The sequence below is a fragment of the Ovis aries genome, chromosome 13, assembly GCF_016772045.2.
Source record: "Ovis aries strain OAR_USU_Benz2616 breed Rambouillet chromosome 13, ARS-UI_Ramb_v3.0, whole genome shotgun sequence".
Lineage (NCBI taxonomy): Eukaryota > Metazoa > Chordata > Mammalia > Artiodactyla > Bovidae > Ovis > Ovis aries.
In genome coordinates this window covers 3,593,713-3,620,496 of record NC_056066.1, presented here as the reverse complement: position 1 = coordinate 3,620,496, position 26,784 = coordinate 3,593,713, and the positions used below count along the sequence as shown (strand labels likewise).

At 41.0% G+C, this 26,784-nt stretch overlaps 1 protein-coding gene across 12 annotated transcripts in view; it reads right to left on the bottom strand.

The window, feature by feature from the left end:
- The window catches only part of SLX4IP (SLX4 interacting protein), a 210,285-nt gene that overhangs the window by 134,760 nt on the left and 48,741 nt on the right, over positions 1 to 26,784 (bottom strand). The window contains exon 4 of one of the 12 annotated variants that reach the window (XM_060397155.1): positions 14,071 to 14,142. The exons of the other annotated variants lie outside the window; for them this stretch is intronic. Within the exon in view, the coding sequence (XP_060253138.1) occupies positions 14,071 to 14,142 (72 nt within the window). The remainder of the gene's footprint in view (positions 1 to 14,070; positions 14,143 to 26,784) is intronic. 12 annotated transcript variants of the gene reach the window in all.

The window sequence follows — 26,784 nt, the reverse complement described above, 5'->3', positions numbered from 1 at the left end:
GCTGCTGCTAAGTCGCCTCAGTCGTGCCCGACTCTGTGCGACCCCATAGACGGCAGCCCGCCAGGCTCTCCTGTCCCTGGGATTCTCCAGGCAAGAACACTGGAGTGGGTTGCCACTGCCCTCTCCAACGCATGAAAGCGAAAAGCGAAAGTGAAGTCGCTCAGTCGAGTCCGACTCTTAGAGACCCCATGGACGGCAGCCCACCAGGCTCCTCCATCCATGGGATTTTCCAGGCAAGAGTACTGGAGTGGGGTGCCATTGCCTTCTCCAGAATAAGGGTTCAGGAAAGGAAATTGGACATAATGGTGGAAAACAATATTTCAGGAGAGTATAGTGAAAAATGTTCTAAAATTGAGGAAATGATTCCTCAGATAAAAACGCTTTTGGGTACAAAGCATAAAACAAATCCACACCTAGATACACTAGAGCGAAACCACAAATACCAGAGATTAAAAGAAAGTTGTGAAGCTTAAAAGTTATCATAAAATCTTATAGAATACTTCTAATTAGCAGGCAGTGGAACAGTAATACCTTTAAACTGCTCAGGGAAAACCACTGTTGACCTAAAAATCTGTATCCATGTAAACTACCATCCGAGATTCTGCAGAAACATATCTGACATCAAACAACTAACACAGTCTATCCCCCACAGACCCCCACAATCTCTCACTTAAGGAGTCTTGAAGGAAAAGCAAGGTATAAAGGAAGCAATAATCAGTCTAGATACTAATTTTTAAAGAGACACACACATACATTTACACGTAAACTTATGATTGAAAAAAAAGTCAATAACCAATTTATTTTGTATTAAGAAAACACTGTGGAAGCTGCTCAATTGTTTTAATAAAATACACTAAGTTATAGTGAAGTATGCAAAAAGGATAAAAATATTGAACAACCACAGAATTGATTAGAAAATTTTAGAATGAAATATATGTGGGAGACACTGCAGGTGGTCTGACCTCAAACCCCATTCTCAATTTCTCTTCAGCCTCCTTCCGGTTATGGGAGGCTCATGGCACGCAGGAAACTGATGCCCGAAGTGCACCAACCAGCTCACAGCCATGAAGCAGCAGAACCAAGGGAAAACCCTTACAGGGGAAGGGCTGATGATGATGGACCAGAGTCATGGATGTGGACCAGAGCCAGGCCCCTGATGGCAGGTCCACCTCCAGCTTCTGTGATGTGCAAGAAGAATAACATCTACTCGTCTGTGCTTCTCTATGTGGTTTCTGCTACCTGCAGTGGACATTATTTTACCTAGATAAAGTTCTATAAGAAAAGAATTACTATATATGTATTTCAAGCCACAAGAGTGACTTCAAATGGGCAGGAAGGAGAAAAGGTTTTGATTAATTTGGCAGAAGGCAGGAAAGGGAAAGATCTAAAGAAAATAAATGGTAAGCAAAATAGACTGCAGTTGAAATACATCTAAATATATCACAATATTTGCAATAAATGTAACTGACACAGAGGTATAGATTATAATACTGGGCAAACAAACCAAACAAAAGTCTGCTATTTGATGCTTACAAAAAAGAAGCTGCAAAGAGCTGGAAAAACAAAGGTCTCATGTTCAACCAAAATATAAACTGGTTAAAAAAATATTGATACCAAACAAAATATTATTTCAGCAAAAAAAACCATTAATATGACTAAAGATTAATATTTAATAATAAAATAGAAAAATATGTAAGGATAATAGAAAATCATACATTTGTTTGTGCTTAGTAGCACCAGTTTGAAAATATATAAAACAAAAATTAACAAAATTATAAGGAGAAAATAATAAATCCATTAACAACAGTGAGAGATAGTATCAGAAACTGAGAAATCAGGTAGAATATTTGAGAAATAAAGTTAGTAAGCCTGATCTGCTATTTAAATAGAATCCTGTATTTAATAAATGAAGAATGCCAACTCTTTTCAATTATACGTGGAACATTTACAGAAGCTGACGGAGGTCTAAAAGGAAGTCTCAAATTTCCAACAGTTGCTCTCCTTCAGAGTACAGAAAATGTTCTTTTAAGTACTTATTTGCAAAATCTAAGATGTAATCCTAAATAAAAACCAATTAAAAAACAAACATGAAAATCACAAAATATTTAGAAATTAACATCTAAATGTATAACATGCAGTTAAAGTAAAGGTGATACTTGGATGCAATTTTACAGCATTTTTTGGATTTTCTAAAACACAAGAAGGAATTAAAATAAATTCAGTTTAAAAAAAAATAAATCAAAGAAAGGGACAGACAGAATTAAATGGTGGGATGGTGGTGGGAGAGCAGTAGAAAGAGAAAGTGAGAAAACAATAAAGTAGAAATTAAATAGAAAATTAAAAAATAGCAAACATTAACAAAACCTAATTCTGGTTTACTAGAAAAACAAATTAAGCAGGTAAACCTCTTGTACAAGTAAATAATCCTATATGAAAAGGATGACATAATCTTAAGAGTAATGTTTTTAAAACAATAAAAACAGAAAACTATAACTCAATTCAATGTATCAATATTTTTGAAAACATGGATGAAATGCCTGCTTCTCTAACAAATATTAATCACTAAAGCAAACCTAAAATAAATACTAAAATATGTACAAATCAATAAGTGTTAAAGAAAATGAACCAATAATAAAAAATCAATATCCTCCACCCCAAAAACTCAGACCCAGGAAGTTTCAGAAGAGTTTTACCAAGTCTTCAAGAAATAGATAACCTCAATCTTATTTAAACTACAAAAAAATTTTTTTTAAGTGGGCTACTCAATTCACTTAGTAAGATCAGTAAAAAAGTCCAAAAAAAGAAAGAAAATTAAAGATAAAGCTCATTTATTAGTTTGAAATAAAAATTTCAAACTAATTGAAAATAGTTTCAATGATCCTAAAGTGTAATACTGGCAAATCAAAGCAGAGTTTATCCCAAGAATAATAATATTGACAAAAGCAGAACACATATTACACTATATACATACACTATATACCCATATACATATACTAATGGAATGTACCATAACAAGAGATTAAAGGAAAAATATAATCAGTTCAATAAAATTTTTTTAAAATCTTCAATAAAATATAACATTGATTCATGACACAACTGGTCAAAAACCAGATCAGTTAGGGAACTTTTTTGATCTGAAAAGCGGTACCTATCGAAGCCTAAAGCAAGAACTGTTCTTAACAGTGAGACTTAAAGATTCTTTCCATTAAAATTAGGCATAAGACAAGCATTCACTACATTCCTGCTGATTTAGGGGCCCTACCCAATGCAATGACTCAAGAAATAGAAAGGGGAAATATAAGAAGTGAATACAAGAGACAAAATTGATGTTATTTGTGGATAATGACTGAATACATTTAGAAAAATCAAGAGCATCTTATGGAAACTATTAAATATAAAACTATTTAAAATAAACTATTAAAATAAGGAGTTTAGTTAAGGTTGGTGGTTTCTCCTAAATCCTGTGATAATCTATTTCAAAACATAAGAGAATTAAAGATCCTATTTACAGAAGCAAGAAAAACAAAATGTCTACAACTAAACTTAACAACAAATCCTGCTTAAGGCCTTCGAAGACTCAGAAGCATAAAGATAACAACGTTCTCCCACCGATGTATAAACTCAATCTCACTTGAATGAAAATCTCAAAATTTTAAGGAAGATCAGAAGACCCAAAGCAGCCAAGAGAGCTTCGAAAATGAAAGAGGTGGAAGGGTCTCCTCTGTCAGACGCAAGACTTAGAGCACTACAGTAATCAGAACAACTGGCACCGCACAGCACGAGACGGAAAAGAGAAAGATAACATCTGGGTCAAAAATACATCTGCGAATATTTGGAATCACATTGTTGTTCTGTTTGTCAATCAGCCTTATCCAACTCTTTTGTGACCCCACAGACTGTAGCCCACAGTCCACCAGGCTACTCTGCTCATAGGATTTCCCAGACAAGAATACTGGAATGAGTGGCCATTTACTTCTCCAGGGGATCTTCCTGGGTCTCCTGCATTGCACAAGGATTCTTTAATACTGTGCCACCAGAGAAGTTTCATAATATACGACAAATGCTGCTGAGTTGCTTCAGTCGTCTCCGACTCTGTGTGACTCTATAGACAGCAGCCCACCAGGCTCCTCTGTCCCTGGGATTCTCCAGGCAAGAATCCAGGAGTGGGTTGCCATTTCCTTGTCCAATGCATGCATGCATGCTAAGTCGCTTCAGTCGTGTCCAACTCTGTGCGACTCCACGGACAGCAGCCCATCGGGTTCCTCTGTCCACAGGATTCTCCAGGCAAGAATACTGGAGTGGGTTGCCATTTATTTCCTTCTCCAAATGAGCATTACAGATTTGTGAGGAAAAGATAAGCTGGTCTTGGACAACTGGTTACCCATTTGGAAAGGATAAAATAAAAGTCGATACTTACCTGATGCCATTAAATATCAGGTGATTAAAGATGAAAGCACAGAAACCAAAACTCTGAAATTTTGGAAAACCACATTTTGGATGGGGCATGGTCCAGGTGCTGCCCATCCTCTCCAGGTGCTATTCTCTCGCTCTCAGTAACCCCCTGCTCCCCCAGTGAGCGCCTGCTTCACTTACACTCTGCTCAGCAGACTGATCTTCCCACATACTTGCCCAAGGCCCTGGCCAGTGACTGTTCTTATCAAAGGGGAGGTGAGAGGAGTGCCCCTCTGCTGGTTTCCCTGGTAACCACCCCTTCACCTCTTCATCTGTATATGTGTATAGGCAGTGAAGACTGCCACCATGTCCTACCCACCAGCTGCCACACACAGTGAGAGGCCACTCCAGGACCCTGCTTCAGACCTGTAAGCTCCCCCCACCCATTAGACCACTGATGTCTCTGCTGCTGCCCCTGCCTCTTTCTTTGGTCTTGAAGCTGGGTGAGGACAGGTCCTGCAGGCCTGTGGGGTGCAGCCCAACAGTTGGAAAAAAGATCTTGCTTTAAGAAATCACCCGGGGTGGAAAAAAAATCTGTTTAAAAAACCATGCAAAACATAAAAAGACTGGTAAATCTGACTGAGTCAGAATTAAAAACGCCTGTTCAACAAAAGACAAGAGACAAAAAGGACAAGGCACAGATTAGTATCCGTCACACACACAAACCAGCCAAGATCAGTATAGAGGATAAGAATCAGATCAAACGATCAATACAAACAATTCTACAGAAAAATGAGTAAAGGATACAAACTAGCTATCTGCAGAAGAAATAAAAACGAGCTCTAAGAAATTTAATGCCCATAAGATTGGGAAAAGTAATACAGGCAATACCAAGAATCCTACTGCTGGTGGGAAGGGAAACTGGCCCTTGGGTGTGGAGAGATATTTGCAGTGTGGTTGAGTCTGACTGGTTCTCTGAAGCCCAGCAATTCTCCCCTTCCCATCACCAGGCACATTTCTCAGAGCCACCAGCACATGTGTACAACCCCCAACCCCACCAACCCACAAGGATGTTCATCACAAGCTCTTAGGAATAGCACAGAACTGAGAAAACACTGAAACGTTCAACAGAGAAATCAGTAAGTAAACGGATAAGAAAGAGAAAAGGGCAGAGTAGATCCATCCCTAGAGCCCATGTCCCAGTGCAGCTGGATTACCCACAGGAGACAGAACGGTAGAACCAACTATATGAAACTACCCATGGCAGGAGACCATTCATATTAAGTTCGAAAACACGCAGATCAATTCTATACATCATTTATGGACACAATCACTTGTAAAAAAAAACAAAAAGGTATAAAAACATACAGAGAAATAAATACCAATTTGGGAACATTATTTCTGGGTGAGTGAGAAGTACACATGGGGATTCAAATGCGTCTAGATGATTTTTTAACCCAAAGACACTGGCACTATACTAGCTATTTTGCTGGATCACGAGTTCATGGGGTTTTGTTAAGTTAGTGCTTCATCGTTTACACACACAGTCAGACCTTGAAGACACTGGGGCTTCGGTTCTAACCACTGCAATAAGAGGTGTCACATGAATTTTTTGGTTTCTCAGAGTATGTGAAAGGTATGTTTAGACTATACTGTAGTTTATTAAGTGTGCAATACCATTGTGTATAAAAAACAATGTACATACCTTAATTTAAAATATTCTATTGCTAAAATATTAACCATCATGACTCTTCAGTGAGTTGTAATTTTTTGCAATAGTAACATCACAGATAGCTGATCACCATAAGAAAAATAATAATAATGAAAAGTTTGAAATAGTCTACGAATTACCAAAATGTGAAACAGAGACACAAAGTAACCAAATGCTGTTGGAAAAATGGCATCTATGGACTTGTTCAACACAGAATTGCCACAAACCTTTAATTTGTTAAAAAAAAAAAAAAAGCAGTATCTGCAAACTGTAATAAAACAAGGTATCCCTGTATTCTTTTTTTGTGTGTATCACATTATCACATAATACAAAAGTTTACAGATGTAATAGAAGAAACCACCTATATATGAAGTTAAGGAAAAAAAAAACTATTGTTATCTAAAAGAGATATCAAGTTTTGGGGAAAACTGGTAGAGCATAATCACTAAAAAGCTGTTTATATTATAGCCTCAGGAATTTGTCAGCTGTACACACAGAAAATTCAGTCATAAGGGTTTCTCCACATCATTTACTGGAAAAGACAATGGTACAAAGTCTAAGAGCTCTGAAGAAAAGAAAGTTAAACCCAAGAACATCCATCCATCCAAGTCACTGGTCCCAACATACCCAACAAGAAGGCATATGTCAAGAAGGAATAAAACACAAAAACCACAGAGAAGATAATATCCAGGAGCCCTTCTTGAAGATTCCCTAATTCGAAGAACCCCAGCCCATTGAGAGGTAAGCAGAGAGGGAGAAGGGCCTAGAGGGAAACATGAAACCCATTTACACAAAGAAACAAGAGCAAACAATGTCATAAAAAGGATTACAGAGAATAAACATAAAAAATCTAGTTGCATAAAATAATGTAGGAACAAGATGGTGGAGGAGGAGGAGGACGTGGAGTGCATCTCCACGGATACATCAGGAACACACCTTCAGACACAGAAGTGTATGCAGAACACCAGTTGAGAGCAGACGGGAGGACCTGACCAGCAGAAAAGAATATATAGACCCACGCAAAACTCAGTAGGACAACGGAACCAGGGGGAAAAACAGGAGTGTTGGTAGGACTGGACTTCCCTTGGCGGGCGGGAGAACTGAAGCAGGGGTCCTATCCCCACGCTGGGGCAAACAGCTGATCTGTGGCAGCCTAAACGGAATGAGAATCAGACAGACCTTGCTGCAGCCCTACATACCCCAGATAGGACGCTGGTCCCCTAGAAGGCACAGCAGCTGGGAGCTGGAGTTTGGGGATTGTGGAGCAGTCCCAGGGCGAGGGCTGCTGTTGACTGTGGAGAGACGGATCAAGGGGATGTGAGGGAGGAGACTGTGGTGGGAAATGCCTGTGGAGGAAAGCCAGGCAGCCATGGAAGCAAGGCGATACTGCTGAGTCACATGCAGGGGTGGAGCCATCACCATAGCCTCTCGCTCTCTCCCCACACACCAGCGTCAGGAGCTGAACAATAGAGGGGCTGGCCCATCAAACGCCTGAGGCACTGAACCACAGAGCAGGACCCCACTCAGGGTGCCCCTCTAAGTGCCTGACGTGCCAATCTACAGAGTAGGACCCCAGCCAGGGGGCAGGCCTCTATATGCCTGATGCACTGAACAACAGAGATGGACCCCAGGCAAGGCCTCTAAGTGTCTGAACTGGCAGAGCTATGGAGAAAGACTGGCCAAAGAGGCCTTCTGTTTGCCAGCTACGAGAGGCTCCAAAACAGACTCTGATAGGGCCACAACTCCTGGGGTTGAGGCAGTCCGTGTCCTTGCACACTTGGTGCCGCCAGGGTCCCCGCAAACCCAGCAGCTGTGCCACCTTCACACTCAACCCTCACTGGGGCAGAGCTGCCACAGGCGAAAAATGTCTTGCATCTATGCGCACAGGGTCGCCTCAGTCGTATCTGACTCTTTGCTACCCTGTAGACTATGGCCTGTCAGGATTCTCTGTCAGGGTGGGGGTTCTCCAGGCAAGAATACTGGAGTGTATTGGCCAATACTGGTTGCCATACCCTTCTAGAGCACTGTATTTCCTGCTGCCCTAGCCACCAACTCCCCTGAATACCTGGTGCTGCCAGAACCCCTGTGACCCAAGCAGCCGCACCACCTCCACACCTGGCCCTCACAGGGGCAACCCAAGTCCTCCAGGGCAGCCTCGGGAGCGAACCCCAGTGGATGACCCACAGGCAGAGGTGGAAATAAAACCACAACTTTAACCTGGGGGCAGTGTGGCTAAGGAAGAAGACCTAAAACCTCACCACCAGCTGCACAAGCTGCAGATTAAATCCACATGATCAACTAGGCAGACTCTGTGTCTATGGAATACATAAAAGCCACTGAGAGCTCCCACAAAAGAAAACTCACTAGTTCTGATAGCTGTGGACATTGGAGGCAAGAACACAGAGGAGTAGGACCAGATTAGAATCTGAGCTGCCCTCAGAGCAGGTCCAGAGATCAGCACAGTGTTGGAGGGCATCCTAGGGAGGTGAGGTGGACTGTGACTTCCAGCAAGGGAAAGGACTCCGACAGCAGTGACTCAAGAAAAACATTTATTATTCTTATGTTTTGACTTGTTCTGTAGATTCCTTTCGATGTTTTTTCTTCCCCCCACCCGCTCAGTTGTACTTGTCAATTTTATAGGCACTATGAAATCTAATGGGCATACCAGACCACCTGACCTGCCTCTTGAGAAACCTATATACAGGTCAGGGAACAACAGGCTGGTTCCAAATAGGAAAAGGAGTATGTCAAGGCTGTATATTGTCAACCTGCTTATTTAACTTATATGCAGAATACATCATGAGAAATGCTGGGCTGGAAGAAGCACAAGCTGGAATCAAGATTGCCAGGAGAAATATCAATAACCTCAGATAGGCAGATTACACCACCCTTAGGGCAGAAAGTGAAGAGGAACTAAAAGCCTCTTGATGAAAGTGAAAGTAGAGAGTGAAAAGGTTGGCTTAAAGCTCAACATTCAAAAAACGAAGATCATGGCATCTGGTCCCATCACTTCATGGGAAATAGACGGGGAATCAGTGTCAGACTTTATTTTTCTGGGCTCCAAAATCACTGCAGATGGTGACTGCAGTCGTGAAATTAAAAGACGCTTAACTCCTTGGAAGAAAAGTTATGACCAAGCTAGATAGTATATTCAAAAGCAGAGACATTACTTTGCCAACAAAGGTCCGTCTAGACAAGGCTATGGTTTTTCCAGTGGTCATGTATGGATGTGAGAATTGGACTGTGAAGAAAGCTGAGCACCAAAGAATTGATGCTTTTAAATTGTGGTGTTGGAGAAGACTCTTGAGAGTCCCTTGGACTGCAAGGATCTCCAACCAGTCCATTCTGAAGGAGATCAACCCTGGGATTTCTTTGGAAGGACTGATGCTAAAGCTGAAATTCCAATACTTTGGCCACCTCATGTGAAGAGCTGACTCACTGGAAAAGACTCTTATGCTGGGAGGGATTGGGGACAGGAGGAGAAGGGGACGACAGAGGATGAGATGGCTAGATGGCATCACTGACTCAATGGACTTGAGTCTGAGTGAACTCCGAGAGTTGGTGATGGACAGGGAGGCCTGGCGTGCTGTGATTCATGGGGTCGCAGAGTCGGACAGGACTGAGCGACTGAACTGAACTGAACTGAACTGATGAAATCTAATTAAGCTTTTGAGCTGTTTTTTTCTTCTTATATTTCCCAGTCACATTTTTTACTGTTGTTATAAACCTCTGCCTCTACACTGGGCTTTTGCAGTTCTGGAGAGTTTTCCTTTTTTTTCTTTTTCTTTTTCTCTTTTTAAAATTTTAGTTCTTAAAACCTATTATTATTTTTCTACATTTATTCCTTTGCTTTTCCTACTGGTCTTTTCCCCTTGCAGTTAATCTTTAATGTGTATAAATCTTCTTTATCTACCTCTATTTAACTTTGCATATCCATTCTTTCTTTCTTTCCTCTCAACATATCTGCTATTTTCATTGCTTCATTCCTCAGTTGGCACCTTGCTTCAGTTTTGTTTTCCAGTTCATGCTTTAGTTGGTTTTGTTCTGGTAGACATTATTATTGGTTTCTCTTGTTCACTGGGTCAGTCTATTGTACTTTATTTTTGTTGGACTGTTCAGTTTTGCTTATGGGTATATATGAGTATATTCAGTCACACTTTTTATTGTTGTTATAAACCTCTGCGTCTACACTGGGCTTTTGCAGTGCTGGGGAGTTTTCCCTTTTTCTTTCATCTTCCTTTTTTGTTTCTCTCTCTCTCCTCTTTTTTGCAATTTTAATTTTTAAAACTCTATTATATTTTTTCTACATTTATACCTTTGTTTGCCTTTCCTACTGGTCTTTTCCCCTTGCAGTTAATCCTTAATGTACATAAATCTTCTTCATCTACCTCTATGTAACTTTGTACATCTATTCTTTATTTGTTTTCTTTCTTTCCTGTCCTCTCAATATACTTGTTAGCTTTGTTTTCATTGCTTGATTTCCCACTTGGCACCTTGCTTTAGTTTTGTTTTCCAGTTTGTGCTTTAGTTAGTTTTGTTCTTAACTGGTAAATACAATTTCTGATTTCCTTTTTTGCCAGGTCAATCTATTCTACTTTATTTTTGTTGGACTGTTTTGACTTTGCTCTTGAGAGTATGTGTATGTTTCATTGTTTTAATTATTATTATTTGCCTGATTCTGTAACTGCCATTTGTCTGTGGTTCATCTTTGGTTTCTCGTTGTAGGATATTTGTTTTAATCTCACTTAATGCCATAACAAACCACTTGGGAGCACTGACTCCACGACCCTAGACCACCAGAGAACTAACCCTAGGGAGTATCAGACAGTGAGAACTCACACAAAGGAAACCACTTGAATACAAGACCCCAGCATCACCCAACCACCAGTAGCACCCTGTGCAGGATGCCTCATCTAAACAACAAACAAAACAAAAAGACAAACCAAATCATCAGCAAACAGCAGACCACCTCACTCAGCCTTGCCCATCAGAGGAAAAGCAAACAAACAAACAAAAACTCATCTCACACTATACAAAGCTTACACAAACCCCTGGGCCAATCTTAGGAGGGCAGAAACCAAAAGAAAGAATTCAACCTTGAAGCCTGGGAAAAGGAGACCTCAAACACAGTTAAGTTAAAAAAAATAATAATGAAAAGGCAGAGAAATATTGCACAAATGAAGGAACAAACTAGAAACACAGAAGTCCAAATAAATGAAGAGGAAATAGGCAAACTAACTGAAAAAGAATTCAGAATAATGATAGTAAAGATGATCAAAAACCCTGAAAACAAAAGGGAATAAATGCAACAATCAATTTTAAAAGACCTAGAAGAATTAAAGAATAAACAAGCAGAGACAAACAACACAGTTACTGAAGTTAAAAATACTCTAGAAGGAATCAATAGCAGAATATCTGAAGCGGAAGAATGAATAAGTGAGCTGGAAGATAAAATGGTGGAAATAACTTCTGAAGAGCAGAATAAAGTAAAAAGAACGAGGAGAACTGAGGATAGTCTCAGAGACCTCTGGGACAATATCAAACATACCAACATTCAAATTATAGGGGTCCTAGAAGAAGAGAAAAAGAAAGGGTATGAGAAAACTTTTGAAGAGATTATACTTGAAAATTCCCTCAACATGGAAAAGGGAATAGTCAATCAAGTCCAAGAGGAACAAAGAGTCCCACACAGGATAAACCCAAGGAGAAACATGCCAAGACACACACTAATGAAATGAACTAAGACTAAACACAAAGAAAGAACAGTAAAAGTAGCCAGGGAGAAGCAACAAGTAACATACAAGGGAAACCTCATAAGATTAACAGCTGATCTTTCAGCAGAAACTCTGCAGGCCAGGAGGGAATGGCAGGAAATATTAAAGGCAATGGAAGGGAAAAATCTACAACCAAGATCATTGTACCTGGCAAGGATCTCATTCAAAATCGATGGAGAAATAAAAAGCTTTTCAGACAAGCAAAAGTTAAGAGAATTCAGTACCACCAAACCAGCTTTATAACAAATGCTAAAGGGACTTATATGGAAATACAAGAGAAGAATAAAGATCTACAAAATCAACCCCAAACAATTAAGAAAATGGCAATAGGAACATATATATCAATAATTACTTTAAATGTGAATGGATTAAATGCTCCAACCAAAAGACACAGACTGGCTGAATGGATGTAAAAACAAGATCCATATATATGCTGTCTACAAGAAACCCACTTCAGACCTCAAGACACATAAAAACTGAAAGAGAGAGGATGGGAAAATATATTGCATGCAAAGGGAAAGCAAAAGAAAGCTGGAGTAGCAATCCTCATATCAGACAAAATAGACCTTAAAATAAAGAAGATTACAAGAGATAAGGAAGGACACTACATAATGATCAAGGGATCAATCCAAGAGGAAGACAAAACAATTGTAAATATCCATGCACCCAACACAGAAGACCTCAATACATAAGACAAACACTAACAGACTTAAAAGGAGAAACTGACATAACACAATAATAGTAGGAGACTTTAACACCCCACTCACACCAATGGACAGATCATCAAAACAGAAAATTAATAATGAAACACAAGTCTTAAATGTTATATTAGATGAGATGGATTTCATTGATATCTTCAGGACATTCCATCCAAATGCAGAAGAATACACCTTCTTCTCAAGTGCATATGGAACATTCTCCAGGTTAGACCATGTCTTGGGTCACGAATCAAACCTCGGTAAATTTAAGAAAATTGAAATAATATCAAGCATCTTCTCTGACCACAATGCTATGAGACTACATATCAATTACAAGAAAAAGACTGTAAGAAACACAAACACATGGAGGTTAAACAACATGTTTCTAAATAACCAACAAATTGCTAAAGAAATCAAAAGGGAAATCAAAAAATTTCTAGAAACAAATGACAATGAAAACCCAACAACTCAAAGCCTATGGGATGCAGCAAAAGCAGTTCTAAGAGGGAAATTTATAGCAATACAATCCTACCTCAAGAAACAAGAAAAAAAAAAAATCAAATAGATGACCTAACTTTAAACCTGAAACAACTGGAAAAAGAACAAAAAAATCCCCCAAAATTAGTACAAGGAAAGAAATCATAAAGATCTGAGCAGAAAGAAATGAAAAAGAAATGGAAGAAACAATAGTAGAGAAAAATAAAACTAAAAGCTGGTTCTTTGGAAAATAAAAAAAAATTGACAAACCTTTAGCCAGATTCATCAAGGAAAAAAAAAAAAAAAAAGACAGAGAGAGAAGAATCAAATCAACAAAATTAGAAATGACAAAGGAGAGGTTAAAACAGACAATGCAGAAATACAAAGGATCGTAAAAGACTATTATGAACAACTACACAGCAATACAATGGATAACCTAGAAAAAATGGACACATTGTTAGAGAAGTTCAATCTTCCAAGACTGAACCAGGAAGAAATAAAAATTATGAACAACCTAATTACAAGCACTGAAATTAAAGCTGTGATCAAAAATCTCCCCCCAAAAACAAAAGCCCAGGACCAGATGGCTTCACAGGAGAATTCCATCAAACATTCAGAGAAGAGCTAATGCCTATCCTTCTAAAACTCTTTCAAAAAATTGCAGAGGAAAGAACGCTAGAACATGGAAGCAACCTAGATGTCCACTGACAGATGGATAAAGAAGCTGTGGTACATATACACAAGGGAAAATTACTCAGCCATAAAAAGGGACGCGTTTGAGTCAGTTCCGATGAGGTGGATCAGCTTAGAACCTATTATACAGAGTGAAGTGAGTCAGAAAGAGAAAGATAAATATTGCATTCTAATGCATATATACGGAATCTAGAAAAATGGTACTGAAGAATTTATCTACAGGGCAGCAATGGAGAAACAGACATAGAGAATAGACTTATGGACATGGGGAGAGGGGAGGAGAGGGTGAGATGTATGGAGAGAGTAACAGGGAAACTTACATTACCGTATATAAAATAGATAGCCAACAGGAATTTGCTGTATGCCTCAGGAAACTTGACAGGGGCTCTGAATCAACCTAGATGGGAGGGATAGGAAGGAAGATGGGAGGAGGTTCAAAAGGGAGGGGACATATGTATACTTATGGCTGATTCATGTTGAGGTTTGACAGAAAAAAACAAAATTCTGTAAAGCAATTACTCTTCAATAAAAATATAAATTAAAAAGAAAGAAAATAACATAAAAACAGGGAACTCAAGGGAGAAGGAGCGGGAATAAAAAAGGATTAATTCCTTTCTTATCTAAAAAACAAAGTGGCAGATACTATGTTTGGGAAAGTGTCATGAAATGTTCAACCTGGCGAATGAGTACAGAGGTGCTTCCTTCTGTTGTTATTCACTTTATTTGGTATTTCAAATAGAACTATTTTTAAGAAACCATTGAACCTACAAATGAATAAGGCAAGACAGTAATCCCAAGCACCAGAATTTATAATAGTTTGCTTTATTAAAAAGTGGAACAACTGACGGCTATGTGACAAAGCAGCTCTTTTCCACTTGCTTCCTTCTGTGCCATCCTGAGTGGGAAAGAGGGGGCGGAATCACAAGGAGCTGGCTTGGCATTCTGCACAGCCCTGGATACACCCCTGTGAGTGTGTGAGGCACGTGAAAGCCATCTGTGTGGCAGCAGAAAGCAACAAGCTGGGACCCACTGAATCAGAGCATTCAAATCAAATAATGAATGCAAACTGGACTCTTACCAGGAGAAGCGATGTTCAGAGGGAGAAGGGAAATTGACAGAGACTCTAAGATAAATGACCAAACAGCAATGAAAATAAAAAAATCTAACTCACTATTTTGGTTAGTAACGTTAAGCTGCAGAAAACCCATTACATCTTTTCAGCTTCTATTAACTAGTAGCAACAAAGATTGGTTGAGTCTCAAATCCATCCTTTATTTCACTGAGTCTTTCAGAAAAGGCACAGAAGAAGAAATAATATGCCAAAACACTATTCTCCAGGAAAAAAAAAAAAGGGCACTGGAATCAAAGAGCTGGTAAAATTCACAAAATTTTAATGAATGACTAGACCCAACAATGTGATGTCAGAAGAATCTATGATACCATGAATCTTAATCTAAAAAGGGGAGATTTGTTTATCTTTAATCTACACTTAACACCATAAGAAGAAAATGTTGCAGGAAACCACATGCACAATTTAGCTGAACAACTCCTTTGTTTCCACTGACCTGCTAAAGCCAGCCCAGGGCAGAGGCTTAGAACCACATGAAGAGACAGCCGGAAGGGGAATATTTTAATTATTATAATTTGTTCAGGCACAAAATGAAATTAAAGACAGTCATAAATAATCTGTGCATAGAACTTTAACAAAGATTGTTGTAATCTTTTAAAAAACAGAGTTTCATTACTTTAAATATTAAAAATATCTCCTTTTAAAACACAAGTCTTTAGGTTCAGGTGGCAAAGTTGTTTCTTGAGGCCTCTCATGGTGACAATAGTTTTCTAAGGAGTGTCATTCTTTATAACCCATACAGGTGATTCACTGGAGCCTCGTTAGAATAGACACTAACACTAAGGACCTTAGTGTTAGGCCCTTCCCGGCGTTTTAACCTATGAAAGATTATTTATCTTTGGCGTGGAGTAGAATTATATGAAGAAGAAAATTTAAGTCAGACTGGAGGGAGACATAAGGCATGAAAACAAGGCATGTGTTAAATAAAACACTTCGGAAGATGGCATAGCAATTCTTGAAGAACCAGACAGGTGTCATTAACCATGGGAATAAAATCATTACCTTCAATTTGGCTGAAAACAGTGAAACTGTCCTCAGGAGCCATTTCCTACCCCTCTCACTGAGGGGCACAGAGAGAACAGGGCCGCCAAGGCCCATCCAGCCGCAGCCCACCAGGGCCCCTCCTCTCCCCGTTTAGAATTCTCTCCCTAGGCCTCCCCTGACCCCTCGGTCTCTCAGTCCTGGCAGACTGAGGGCAGTGAATATTCCAGAGGAAGAAGCTCTAAAAGGTTCTGAGGGAAACAGGAACCATGAGAGAACCTCAGGAGGGCAAGTGGTGTCCATCATCGCATGATCCGTCCTTTCTGTACTCTGACCCTAACACACAATGATGGCTTTTAGAATGAGAAGAAAATTTTATATTACTTATCTCTCCTTAAAAAGTTTAAGGCACATTTTAAAAAATTACCCACAGTAATACAGGGATTAAGGAAAAGAAAAGGAAAAAAGAAGGTTCAAAGGTAACACTATTTTCCCTTTATTTTACTATCTTTACGCTGCCTACACTACTGATTACGGAGCTGAGAAGTGTCCTGTATCTATGTGGCAGGCTCCTCTGGGAAACCTAGAATATGTCTGTGGATGTCTACAAGAAATCAAGCCACAAATCTAGGGATGAAAAGTTAAAAGAACTGACATTCAAATACTCTCACCTCCAGGCAGTCGATGGTAAATGCTTTTAAGTGAGAGATTTCTTGGTTACACATTCTATACAGACTAGACATGCTGTCATTTGTCTAGTGGGTTAACTTGGAAGGACAGCCTTGCCCAATATCTAGCTTAAGGGAAGTATCATCAATGACTCCTGAGTGAACAAAAGTGGGAACTGAAAAAAAAAAAAAAACCATGTATTTGTTGCGTATTTAAAGCTACATTAGGAAATACAACAGCAGTGACTTTGCTGGAAATCGAGTGTACTTTTTGAAGAATTAATCACCAAGTGTCAGAGCACAAAGGTCCTGACATCATCCACTCTCAGTCTGCTACTTTACAAATAGGGAAGCTGACGCCCAGGACACTGAGATTCTCGCTCACAGTTCTGTGCCTTTTAGGGGATCAGAACTGTATTCATTTCCTGGAGCTGCCGTAGCAAAGTACTAAAACCTGGGTGGCTTAAAACAATAGGAATATATTGTCTCACAGTTTCTGGCCTGGGAGTCTGCAAAGGTGGTTGTCACAGGGTGGTTTCTTCCCAAAGGCTGTGATGAGAAGCTGTTCCAGGCCTCACTCGGGTTTCTGGTGGCCTCAGTCCTTCCTGGGCTTGCAAGATGTCCTTCTTTCTGCCTGTGACTGTATCCAAATTTCCCTTTTTTATAAGGGCACCGGTATTACTGGATTAGGGCCCACCCTAATGACATCACTAAAACTTGATTACCTCTTTACTGACACTGTTTCTAAATAAGGTCACCTTCTGGGGCACCAGAGCTTAGAACTTCAACAAATCTTCTGGTGGGTGGGGAGCAGACACAATTCAACCCAGAACAAGGACTAAGCAGGAGGAACGCTGATCATGATATGAGCTGCACCCAGGTCTCACAATTTCACACCAGCAGCCTTTCTTGTTCACAAGATCCTCTCTGTTTCTAGCTCAGGCTATGGAGACCCTACTTACGAAGTCACCCACAGTATGTTGATATTTTGCAAAAGCCAATGAAACCTTCAAAACCAGGAAAGGAAAACATCTTACCCTTTGATCGATGTTCACCAAGATAGTTTAATTTCCTCCCTCACAAAGATGCCTGAAATATTTCTGCAGTACTCATCTCTAAAGTGTCTACTGCTCAGAGGAGGTGAGTGTGTGGAAACAAGCCTTTGAAGGAAGACAAATTAAACCCACTCTCCTATTTTATCTGAGACTACCTTTCTCAGCTTGCCCAGAGCAGAAATGCATGTAGAATCTCCTCTGGTGAGAAGAAACCTTGAGAGCCTTGCATTTCCAACAGGACTGTTCTTTCTGCTGCCCTAGTTACCCAGGGACTGGCTGCCAACCCAGCAGGGTCAGAGGCCAGAAACCAGGCTGACCCTTCAGCCTGGTGCCTAGCAGTGGTATTTCATAGCAACCTCTGTTCAAACTGCTCAACCATCACTCACCCTGCTGCCTAAGTGTTCTTGAGGCTGAAGATAATTTTCATATTGTCTCACTATTTTCCATTATAAATTAATGACATCTGTAACACTGAGTCATAAAAAAGTCTATCCAAAGAACTGTATTAAGAAGTACATGGAACTGATTTCCCTAAGTGGACTCTTGACAAACACACACCCGCCCTTTTCCATTTAGGCCTTTAGAATCCTGATCTACAGCTGGGCTTGGAAAATTTGGAATCATGTTTTACTGCACAAGATCTAACAAGTTATTACAGTTCCCAAAAATGTCTGAGTAAATAAGAGCAGAGCAGGATTAGACTGGATGTGGCTTTCCTTGTTGTTGTTTTTGTTTTTAACCCTCAAAGAGCTACTATCTTAAGGAATAAATAGTTTTCTACAGTACAGGACAGAAAGTTCAGAGCTGCAAGGGTGTGAGGGCTGCTCTAATCCCAAAACTCTGTTTACGAGTAGGAACTAAGGCCCACGCTAAGTGGATCAAAGTCAGTGATCAAGTGAACTAAATTAACACTTAATTGTACCCTTCATTTGATGATTCAAAAGAAACCAAGTTTGAATGCTGAAATTCAAGCATTAGTTTGTCCCAACAGGAGAAATTTTTTTCAGACTAAAATCTTTTCAAAGGGTTCAATCTTTAAACCTTCCAAAAATGCTAGGGTTGAATGTTTAGTGCAACGAATTCGATTCTAAGCAACATTTGAAGGACTATTATCTGAGAGTCTAACATTTTGTAAACAGGGACATAGAGCTGCCCTGGTTATACTGTCTGCCTGATCATCCACCCCAGGAAAGATGTAACAGTGCTGACTTACATGACTCAAAGACCGGACTGCCCTTCCTACCCAAATTCGATCAGCCATATATTAACACATATATGTGGAATCTATAAAAATGGTATAGATGATTTCATTTGCAAAGCAGAAGTAGAGCGACAGATGTAGAGAACACATGTATGTACACCAAGGGAAGGGGCGAGGTGGAAGGGACTGGGAGGCTGGGCTGACGCACACGCTATCGATACGCGCATGAGACAGATGACGAATGAGCAGCTACTGTGTAAGACAGGGGGCTCTACCCAGTGCTCTGCGGTGGCCTAACCTGGAAGGAAACCCGAAACAGAGGGGACGGATACGCATGTATGTGTGTATGTGTGTATGTACATGCATAGCTGATTCGCTTTGCTGTACAGTAGAAACTATCACAACACTGGAAAGCAACTGCTGCCGCCACTTGGTCACTAAGTTATGTCCCACTCTGTGCGACCCCATGGCCTGTAGCCCGCCAGGCTCCTCTGTCCATGGGATTTCCCAGGTAAGAATACTGGAGTGGGACGCTATTTCCTTCTCCAGGGATCTTCCTAACCTACGGATTGAACCCATGTCTCCTGCTTGGCAGGTGGATTCTATACCGCTGTGCCACCTGGGAAGCCCAAAGCTGCTATACCCAATAAAAATTCACTTTAAAAAAGAAAAAAAATAATTCTATCAGAAAATTCACCCAAGCATATACCTGATACCTGAAATGCTCATGTCCATAAATAGTGGCCCTCATTTCTTCTCTGTTATGTAGGAATTAAAAATGTTACTGAGACGTTATGAGGATTAAAACAAGACATGGGAAAGTATCTTGCATATACATGGGGCAAACCTCTCCTTCCTGGCTCCTCCTTCCTCTCAACCCTAGTGACAGCACATAGCTACTTTTTTAACTGTCTGCTCCGCCTGTGTGTGCCATAGTTCCATTTGAACCCTCCAGGCAGCACTTGGTTTCCTATATACGACATGCCCTAAATGAATTTCTGCTTGAATGTTTCAGATAAAACATTTTTGTTCTTACAAGACAGTGTCAGAATTTCGATCTAGCAAAATTAAAGAAACTAAAGTGAAGCACTGATTATTATTTTGCTTAAGCTGCCAGGGGAAAAAAAAAGAACATGCCATAACAAATATGCAAACTTTCCTAAATACATAAGCATCTTGGGTAAAAGAGATGTGAAATTAGCCAAACTGCCCACTTGGTCCATCAATAACTTTAACAGCAAGTTTCTAATTTTTAATCTAATCTCTTTTTGGCTCAAGAACCACCAATTCCCTTATGCCCCATGAAACAAACCCAATCTCATTTTGGGTTTCAAATCCTGGGCACTAGGCAGTCTGCAGCCTCTCGCCACTCAACTCAATTTCCAGTTCTTCCCTCTACAACCAGAGTCAGCACTTCCTCTTCAAGGTGTCCCGCAAGCCAGCTTTTCTACCCTGTAGCCTGTGCGTGCGCAGCAGTCAAATGTATTCTCTGTCAGGGATTCAGGTGGACCCACTTGGGTACCACTCACTGCACAAGCTCTGCTGAGCAGTCCTGGCCGCCAGCTCCTCCTCCTCAGACCCAGCATGGACAACGTGAGCACTTGGGGTTGACATGGGGCCGTTCCCCCTTGCAGGGCTTAGTCTGCTAAGCAGAACACACTTTTCCAGAGGATAAGGACTCTATCTTACTTATTCTTTCATTTACTTATGCACTAATTATCCATGGAGCACCTGTTATATATGAAGAATCACAGCCATAGAAATGAATTCATATCCCACATGCCATGGGGTGCAGCAGGAAGAAAGAAGGAATTCATAAGCTACAGCCCTCCCCCTAAGGACCTCCCAATTTCTGTACATCCCATGGTGCTGCACACAGCAAGAAGCACACAGAAGTCTTTGCCCATCTGTTTACTGGAAGGCTGGCTGATGGGAAGCTTGCCATATTTCTTTGTGTATCTTTCTAATTGATCACCAGAGTAACAAGCCTCTAATAAATATTCCTTAGCTATATTAATGAAGCTGCTGCTAAAGAAAGTGGGGGTTATTTTTTAATTCCTACAGCCACACTATTTCTATTTTTGTTATCTAAAGCCCATCAAGATTTGACTCTACTAGACTCCATGTTTTACTATTAGGATAAAATAAATAAAAGGCTATCTCATCACAGAATACTTTTAGGAAGGCATTACTTTCATTTTCCCCACCTTTTTCCTACTGGTTTCTTTTATAGTTAGAAAGTAATTAAAATCTAATTTGCATTTTTAGGTAGGACTTTCTCATTCACATATCTTCCAATCAGTAGTAGCAAACCATCTGTTTTAAGTTCCCCCTTTGATGAGTTTCAGTAAATTTGCAGATTTGTTCTACTGTCATCATAATTCAGTTTTAGAGTAATTCTATCATTACCCCCAAAGTTCCCCAGCCCACTTACCTACTCCAGGAAATAAGCCTGTCTACATTCAGAAAACTAAGATCATGGCATTCGGTCCCATCACTTCATGGGAAATAGATGGGGAAACAGTGGAAACAGTGTCAGACTTTATTTTCTTGGGCTCCAAAATCACTGCAGATGGTGACTGCAGTCATGAAATTAAAAGACACTTGCTCCTTGAAAGAAAAGCTATGACCAACCTACACAGCATATTAAAAAGCAGAGACATTACTTTACCAGCCAAGTTCCATCTAGTCAAAGCAATGATTTTTCCAGTAGTCATGTATGGATGTGAAAGTTGGACTATAAACAAAGTTGAGCGCCAAAGTACGGAGGCTTTTGAACTGTGGTGTTGGAGAAGACTCTTGAGAGTCCCTTGGACTGCAAGGATATCCAACCAGTCAATCCTAAAGGAGATCAGCCCTGAATATTCATTGGAAGCACTGATGCTGAAGCTGAAACTTCAATACTTTGGCTACCTGATGCAAAGAACTGACTCATTAGAAAAGACCCTGATGCTGGGAAAGATTGAAGGCAGGAAGAGAAGGGGATGACAGAGGATGAGAGGGTTGGGTGGCATCACCAACTCGATGGACAGGAGTTGGTGATGGACAGGGAAGCTTGGCATGGTGCAGTCCATGGGGTCACGAACAGTCAGACACAACTAAGTGACTGCACTGAGCTGAACTTCCTGCTCTGAAGTATGGTAAATGAGCATTTGGGAGGCAGAGTTAACAACAGGATGTCCCAACGGAAGAGGATCCAGCGCTACCCAAGCCCTCCCCGACTAGAGGTGAACTCTAACACAGGGTGGCTAACAAGGCCTCAGAAGAGAGGAGGAATCCAGGTATTCTGGTGTTTAACCTCCTCACCTCAACTGTTTCCTTCCTCCAGAGGCCATCCTTAAGAGCTACATAAAAGTAGGTTGGCCAAAATACCTAGTTGTCAAACTACAGCTTGAAAGGAAATGAAACTGGCTTTAGATACAAAGGGAAAAATATAAAACAGTCACTCATACTACACCAAAGCAAACAGAATGTCTGAGTAGGACCACCAGAGACCAAGACTGGAATAAATGGCACGGTTTTAAGTGCGTTTCCATCAAAAACATAACACAAGAGGAGAACAAAAGGTACAAGGCCAACCTAAAAGGCAACACGGTGTGATTCCAGCAACATGGGTGGACCTAGCGGTTGTCATACTAAGTGAAGTAAGTCACTCACTTGTCACTTATTTGTCCCTAGAGGATGATAAATCTCATATGATACCACTTATAAGTGGAATCTAAAAAAATGGTTCAAATGAACTTACCTACAAAACAGAAATAGAGTCACAGATGTAGAAAACAATCTTACGGTTACCAGGGGGAAAATGGAGGGAGAGATAAACTGGGAGATTGGGGTTGACATACACAAACTACTACACACAAAATAGATAATAAGGATCTACGGTATAGCATGGGAAACTCTTCAGTACTATGTAATGACCTATGTGGGAACAGAATCTAAAAAAGAATGCATACGTATAACTGGATATTGGATATGTATCGCTGAATCACTTTGCTACACGCCTGAAGCTAACACAACACTGTAAATCAATTGCTGCTGCTGCTAAGTCGCTTCAGTCATGTCTGACTCTGTGCGACTCCATACACGGCAGCCCACCAGGCTCCGCCGTCCCTGGGATTCTCCAGGCAAGAACACTGGAGTGGGTGCCATTTCCTTCTCCAGCACATGAAAGTGAAAAGTGAAAGTGAAGTCGCTTACTCATACCTGACTCCTAGCAACCCCATGGACTGAAGCCTACCAGGCTCCTCCATCCATGGGATTTTCCAGGCAAGAGTATTGGAGTGGGTTGCCATTGCCTTCTCCTGTAAATCAATTACACACCAGTAAAAATTTAAAAAATAAAAGAAAGCACAATGTGAGAAATAGCAGTTAGGAGCTAAACTCACTAACTCAAGAGCCCAAAGACAGACACAACACAACAACATGAGAAAGAGGGTGTGGTAGGCAGCCTCTCAGGCGGCCTCCAGTCGTCCTCATCTCTCGGTTTTCACACTCTCCTTCAGTGTGGGCCAGGCGCACACTGTATGATCCCCTTCTCTTCAGTGTGGACCAGGCTCAACAATCTGCTTCTAGCAAACAACACGGCAGGGGTGATGGTGTGATGTCACTCTGACGGAAGCTCACGAAATGACGGCAGCTTCCCTCTTGGGCACCCTCTCTTGCTCTCTCTGAGGAAAGTCAGCTGTCAGGTTGTGAGCTGCATCATGGAGACGCCCATGTATAGACGTCTCCAGTCAACAGCAAGTAAGTACCTGAGATCTCCTGTCAGTATCACATGAGGGAGCCTGGAAGTACTGATAAGGCTCCACCAATCAAGCCTTGATAATAACCGCTGCCCCAGTTGACATCTTGACTGCATCCTTGTGAGAGATACTGAAGAAAAGTTACCTAACTGGGTCAGCAAGTGTTTGTTGTCTTAAAGTCTAAATTTTGGGGTAATCCGGTAAAGAATAGCAGGTTACTATCAAGGGGGAAAACACGGAAACAAATTGAGGATCAAAATCAGTATTATTACAGAATTAATAAAGAAGTGAAGATAAGACAGTCAAGAAATTGACAACCCTGAATATCGATGAACTGACAGTAAAAAGGTTTCAATAGTCACGGTGAATTTTTTTTTAAGTATAGTTAATTTACAATGTTGTGTTAGCGTACAGCAAAGTGTTCAGTTAACTGTATGTGTGTGTATATTCTTTCCCATTATAGTTTATTACAAGATACTGAATATAGTTCCCTGTGCTGTACATTAGGACCATGTTGTTTACTGTGGTATGGTTTTTATACTCAGTTTTCAGAATGAAAAATATAAGAAACAAGGAAATTAAAACAATTAGAGAAAACCTAATAAACATGGAAAGCAAATAAAAATTACTTAATAGGAAGATACATCCTTGAGGAAGACAACTTAAGAACTGGAATAGGCAACGGATCCCAAGATACGAGACAATGTAAGAATCTCTCCCAGCTGGTATCTTTAACTTGATTGCTAAGAGCTCAATTCAGTGAATGTTAACAAATGCCAGGCACCGGATTAGACACTTTCTACGTAACAACAGTGTGAAGGTTGGCACTTATTATCCCCACCCTGTGTGCTTAGTCCCTCAGTCATGTCTGACTCTGTGTGACCCCATGGACTGCAGCCTGCCAGGCTCCTCCACCCATGGGATTTTTCAAGCAAGAATACTGGAGCGGGGTGCCATTTTCTCCTCCAGGGATCTTCCCAACCCAGGGATCAAACCCGTGTCTCCAGTGTCTCCTGCACTACAGGCAGATTCTTTACCTGCTGAGCCATGGGGTAAGCCATCCCAACCCTGGAGAGGAGGAATCAGGATCCCATAGGTGGGAAAAGAGGTGGGCCCACCTAACCACCATGCACTGATATCTCAACAAGAATTCCCTTCACAGTAAACTCAGAAATCTAAGGAATATTAGCATCTTCAGAACCAAGGTCACCAAAATGTTTGGGTGGCTGCTTTTGTCATGAGAAAACTCACACCAATGCCCCAGTAAGATCTCATGCTTCTCATACTGTTTAAACCAAAGACTGGAGGTAGAACTAAGGCTCTTCTGGTTTTGTAGAGAAGAATTACAAACAGTGCTGAAATTTGGAAAACTCAGCTTAAACACACGAGTGTTGGAGTCACATGGTAGCACTTGCTATTCTTAAACCAGCCTTTAGCTTAAATATTACTTAAAACTGTCCACAATTTTGAAGATGGGTTCTATGTTCACTATACTCCTTCCCCTTTAATAGTTTTAAAATTTTCCAGAAAATGTTTTTTTTAGTCTATACACATACACACCCCTCCCAAGATCCCTGCAGGGAGAGGCTGATTCATGTAAATTTTACAGAAGACATCCTTCTCTGGACAATTTTAACTTTTCCTGAAAATAAACAGTCCAGCCACCAACCCAGTGAGGGGCAGCAGCCCAGGAATGCCCTGTCATGGCAGATGGAGGATCAGTCATTGTAGGAAGTGAAACAGACCGCAGCAGCATCGGAAATGACGCGGCGCCATCTGATTCCATCGGGCCATCTTTAAAAGAGTAAGCACTTCATCAGCTCTTGGGGAGCCTGCACAGAGGCATGCGGCACTGCTTGATGACAATTAAAAATGAAGAAACAATGCAGTTTCTATAGTTTTGCACTCAGGGGGAAGTACAATCGAATGCTGAGTCAGAGACAAATATGCAGACTCATGGCTGACTAGGGGTTTGTTGGAATGCACTCAGTGCTTCAGAACTCAAGATTTAAGGCCAGATGCATCCTACTGAGGGTCCTGATTCAGAATGACAACCACAGAGCAGATACTCAAAAATTTTGGTAGAATGACACCCTCTTTGGTACTTGATTGATTATTGCAATATTTTAACTGTCATAACATATACACACTGAGGATGTGAAGATCATAAAATGCTTCAACAGGCACATCAACAATGAAGCAAGTTGCAAAGTGTGAATATCCTTAGTCACTCAGTCACGACTGCCTCTCTGCAACCCTATGAACTGCAGCCAGCCAGGCTCCTCTGTCCACAGAACTCTCCAGGCAGTTATACTGGAGTGGGTAACCATTTCCTTCTCCAGGGGATCTTCTCGACTCAAAGATCAAACCCAGGTCTCTAGTATTGCTGACAATACTTTATTGTCTTTATTGTCTGAGCCAATGCAGTAATTATGATCGTCCTCATCCTCAGTAACCAAGAGAAATTTCTCAAGGGTCAGATTATTCCAGTTACCTCTTGGATGCCCCAGAGGCCTCACTACATACTTGAAGTACTTGTTATGTTCTGTAAGAAGGCCTTCTATGGAACTGCCAAGGGAAATTTTATAGTGAAGTCTCTAAACTTTAAAATATTGCTGTGTAACTTTTAGGGTCATCTGTGCCTTTAATCCCGACAACTGCCAGGCCCAAGGGTAGTGGGGGCATGGACAGTCATGACGCACCAAGTGACCCTGCCCCTGTGCCACAGTCACTGGAGTAAAGATGGACGCCTCCCCAAATTTACCTCCAGAAGGTTGCGCTGGGCTGGAATGCACTGCAGGCTTATAAAAGACATCACTGGGGAGGTGAGGCACCATCATGATGGTGCACAGCATGCAGAGGAGAGCAAAGCGTGGGTAACAAGCAGAGACAGAGAACAGGGCTCCACTCCTCAAAGAGAGGCCCACAGGGAGCTGCCACGGGCAGCCTGAGGCTGTCTTCACACCTTCCCGGGCTCAACCAGAGAGCCCGGGCCGGGGTTCTGAGACATTCCACCTCCCTATCATAAAGCACCCTTTCCAGCTCCGGTAGTTTGCACGCGCTTGTTTCTTCCTCCGAAAGCCTTGATTAGCACCAGCCCTATGTGGCCCTTAGGGGCTTCCCAGGTGGCACTAGTGGTGAAGAATCCACCTGCCGATGCAGGAGATGTCAGAGGTGCGGGCTCAACCCCTGGGCTGGGAAGACCCCCTGGAGGAGGGCACGGCAACCCACTCCAGTATTCCTGCCCGGAGAATCCCAAG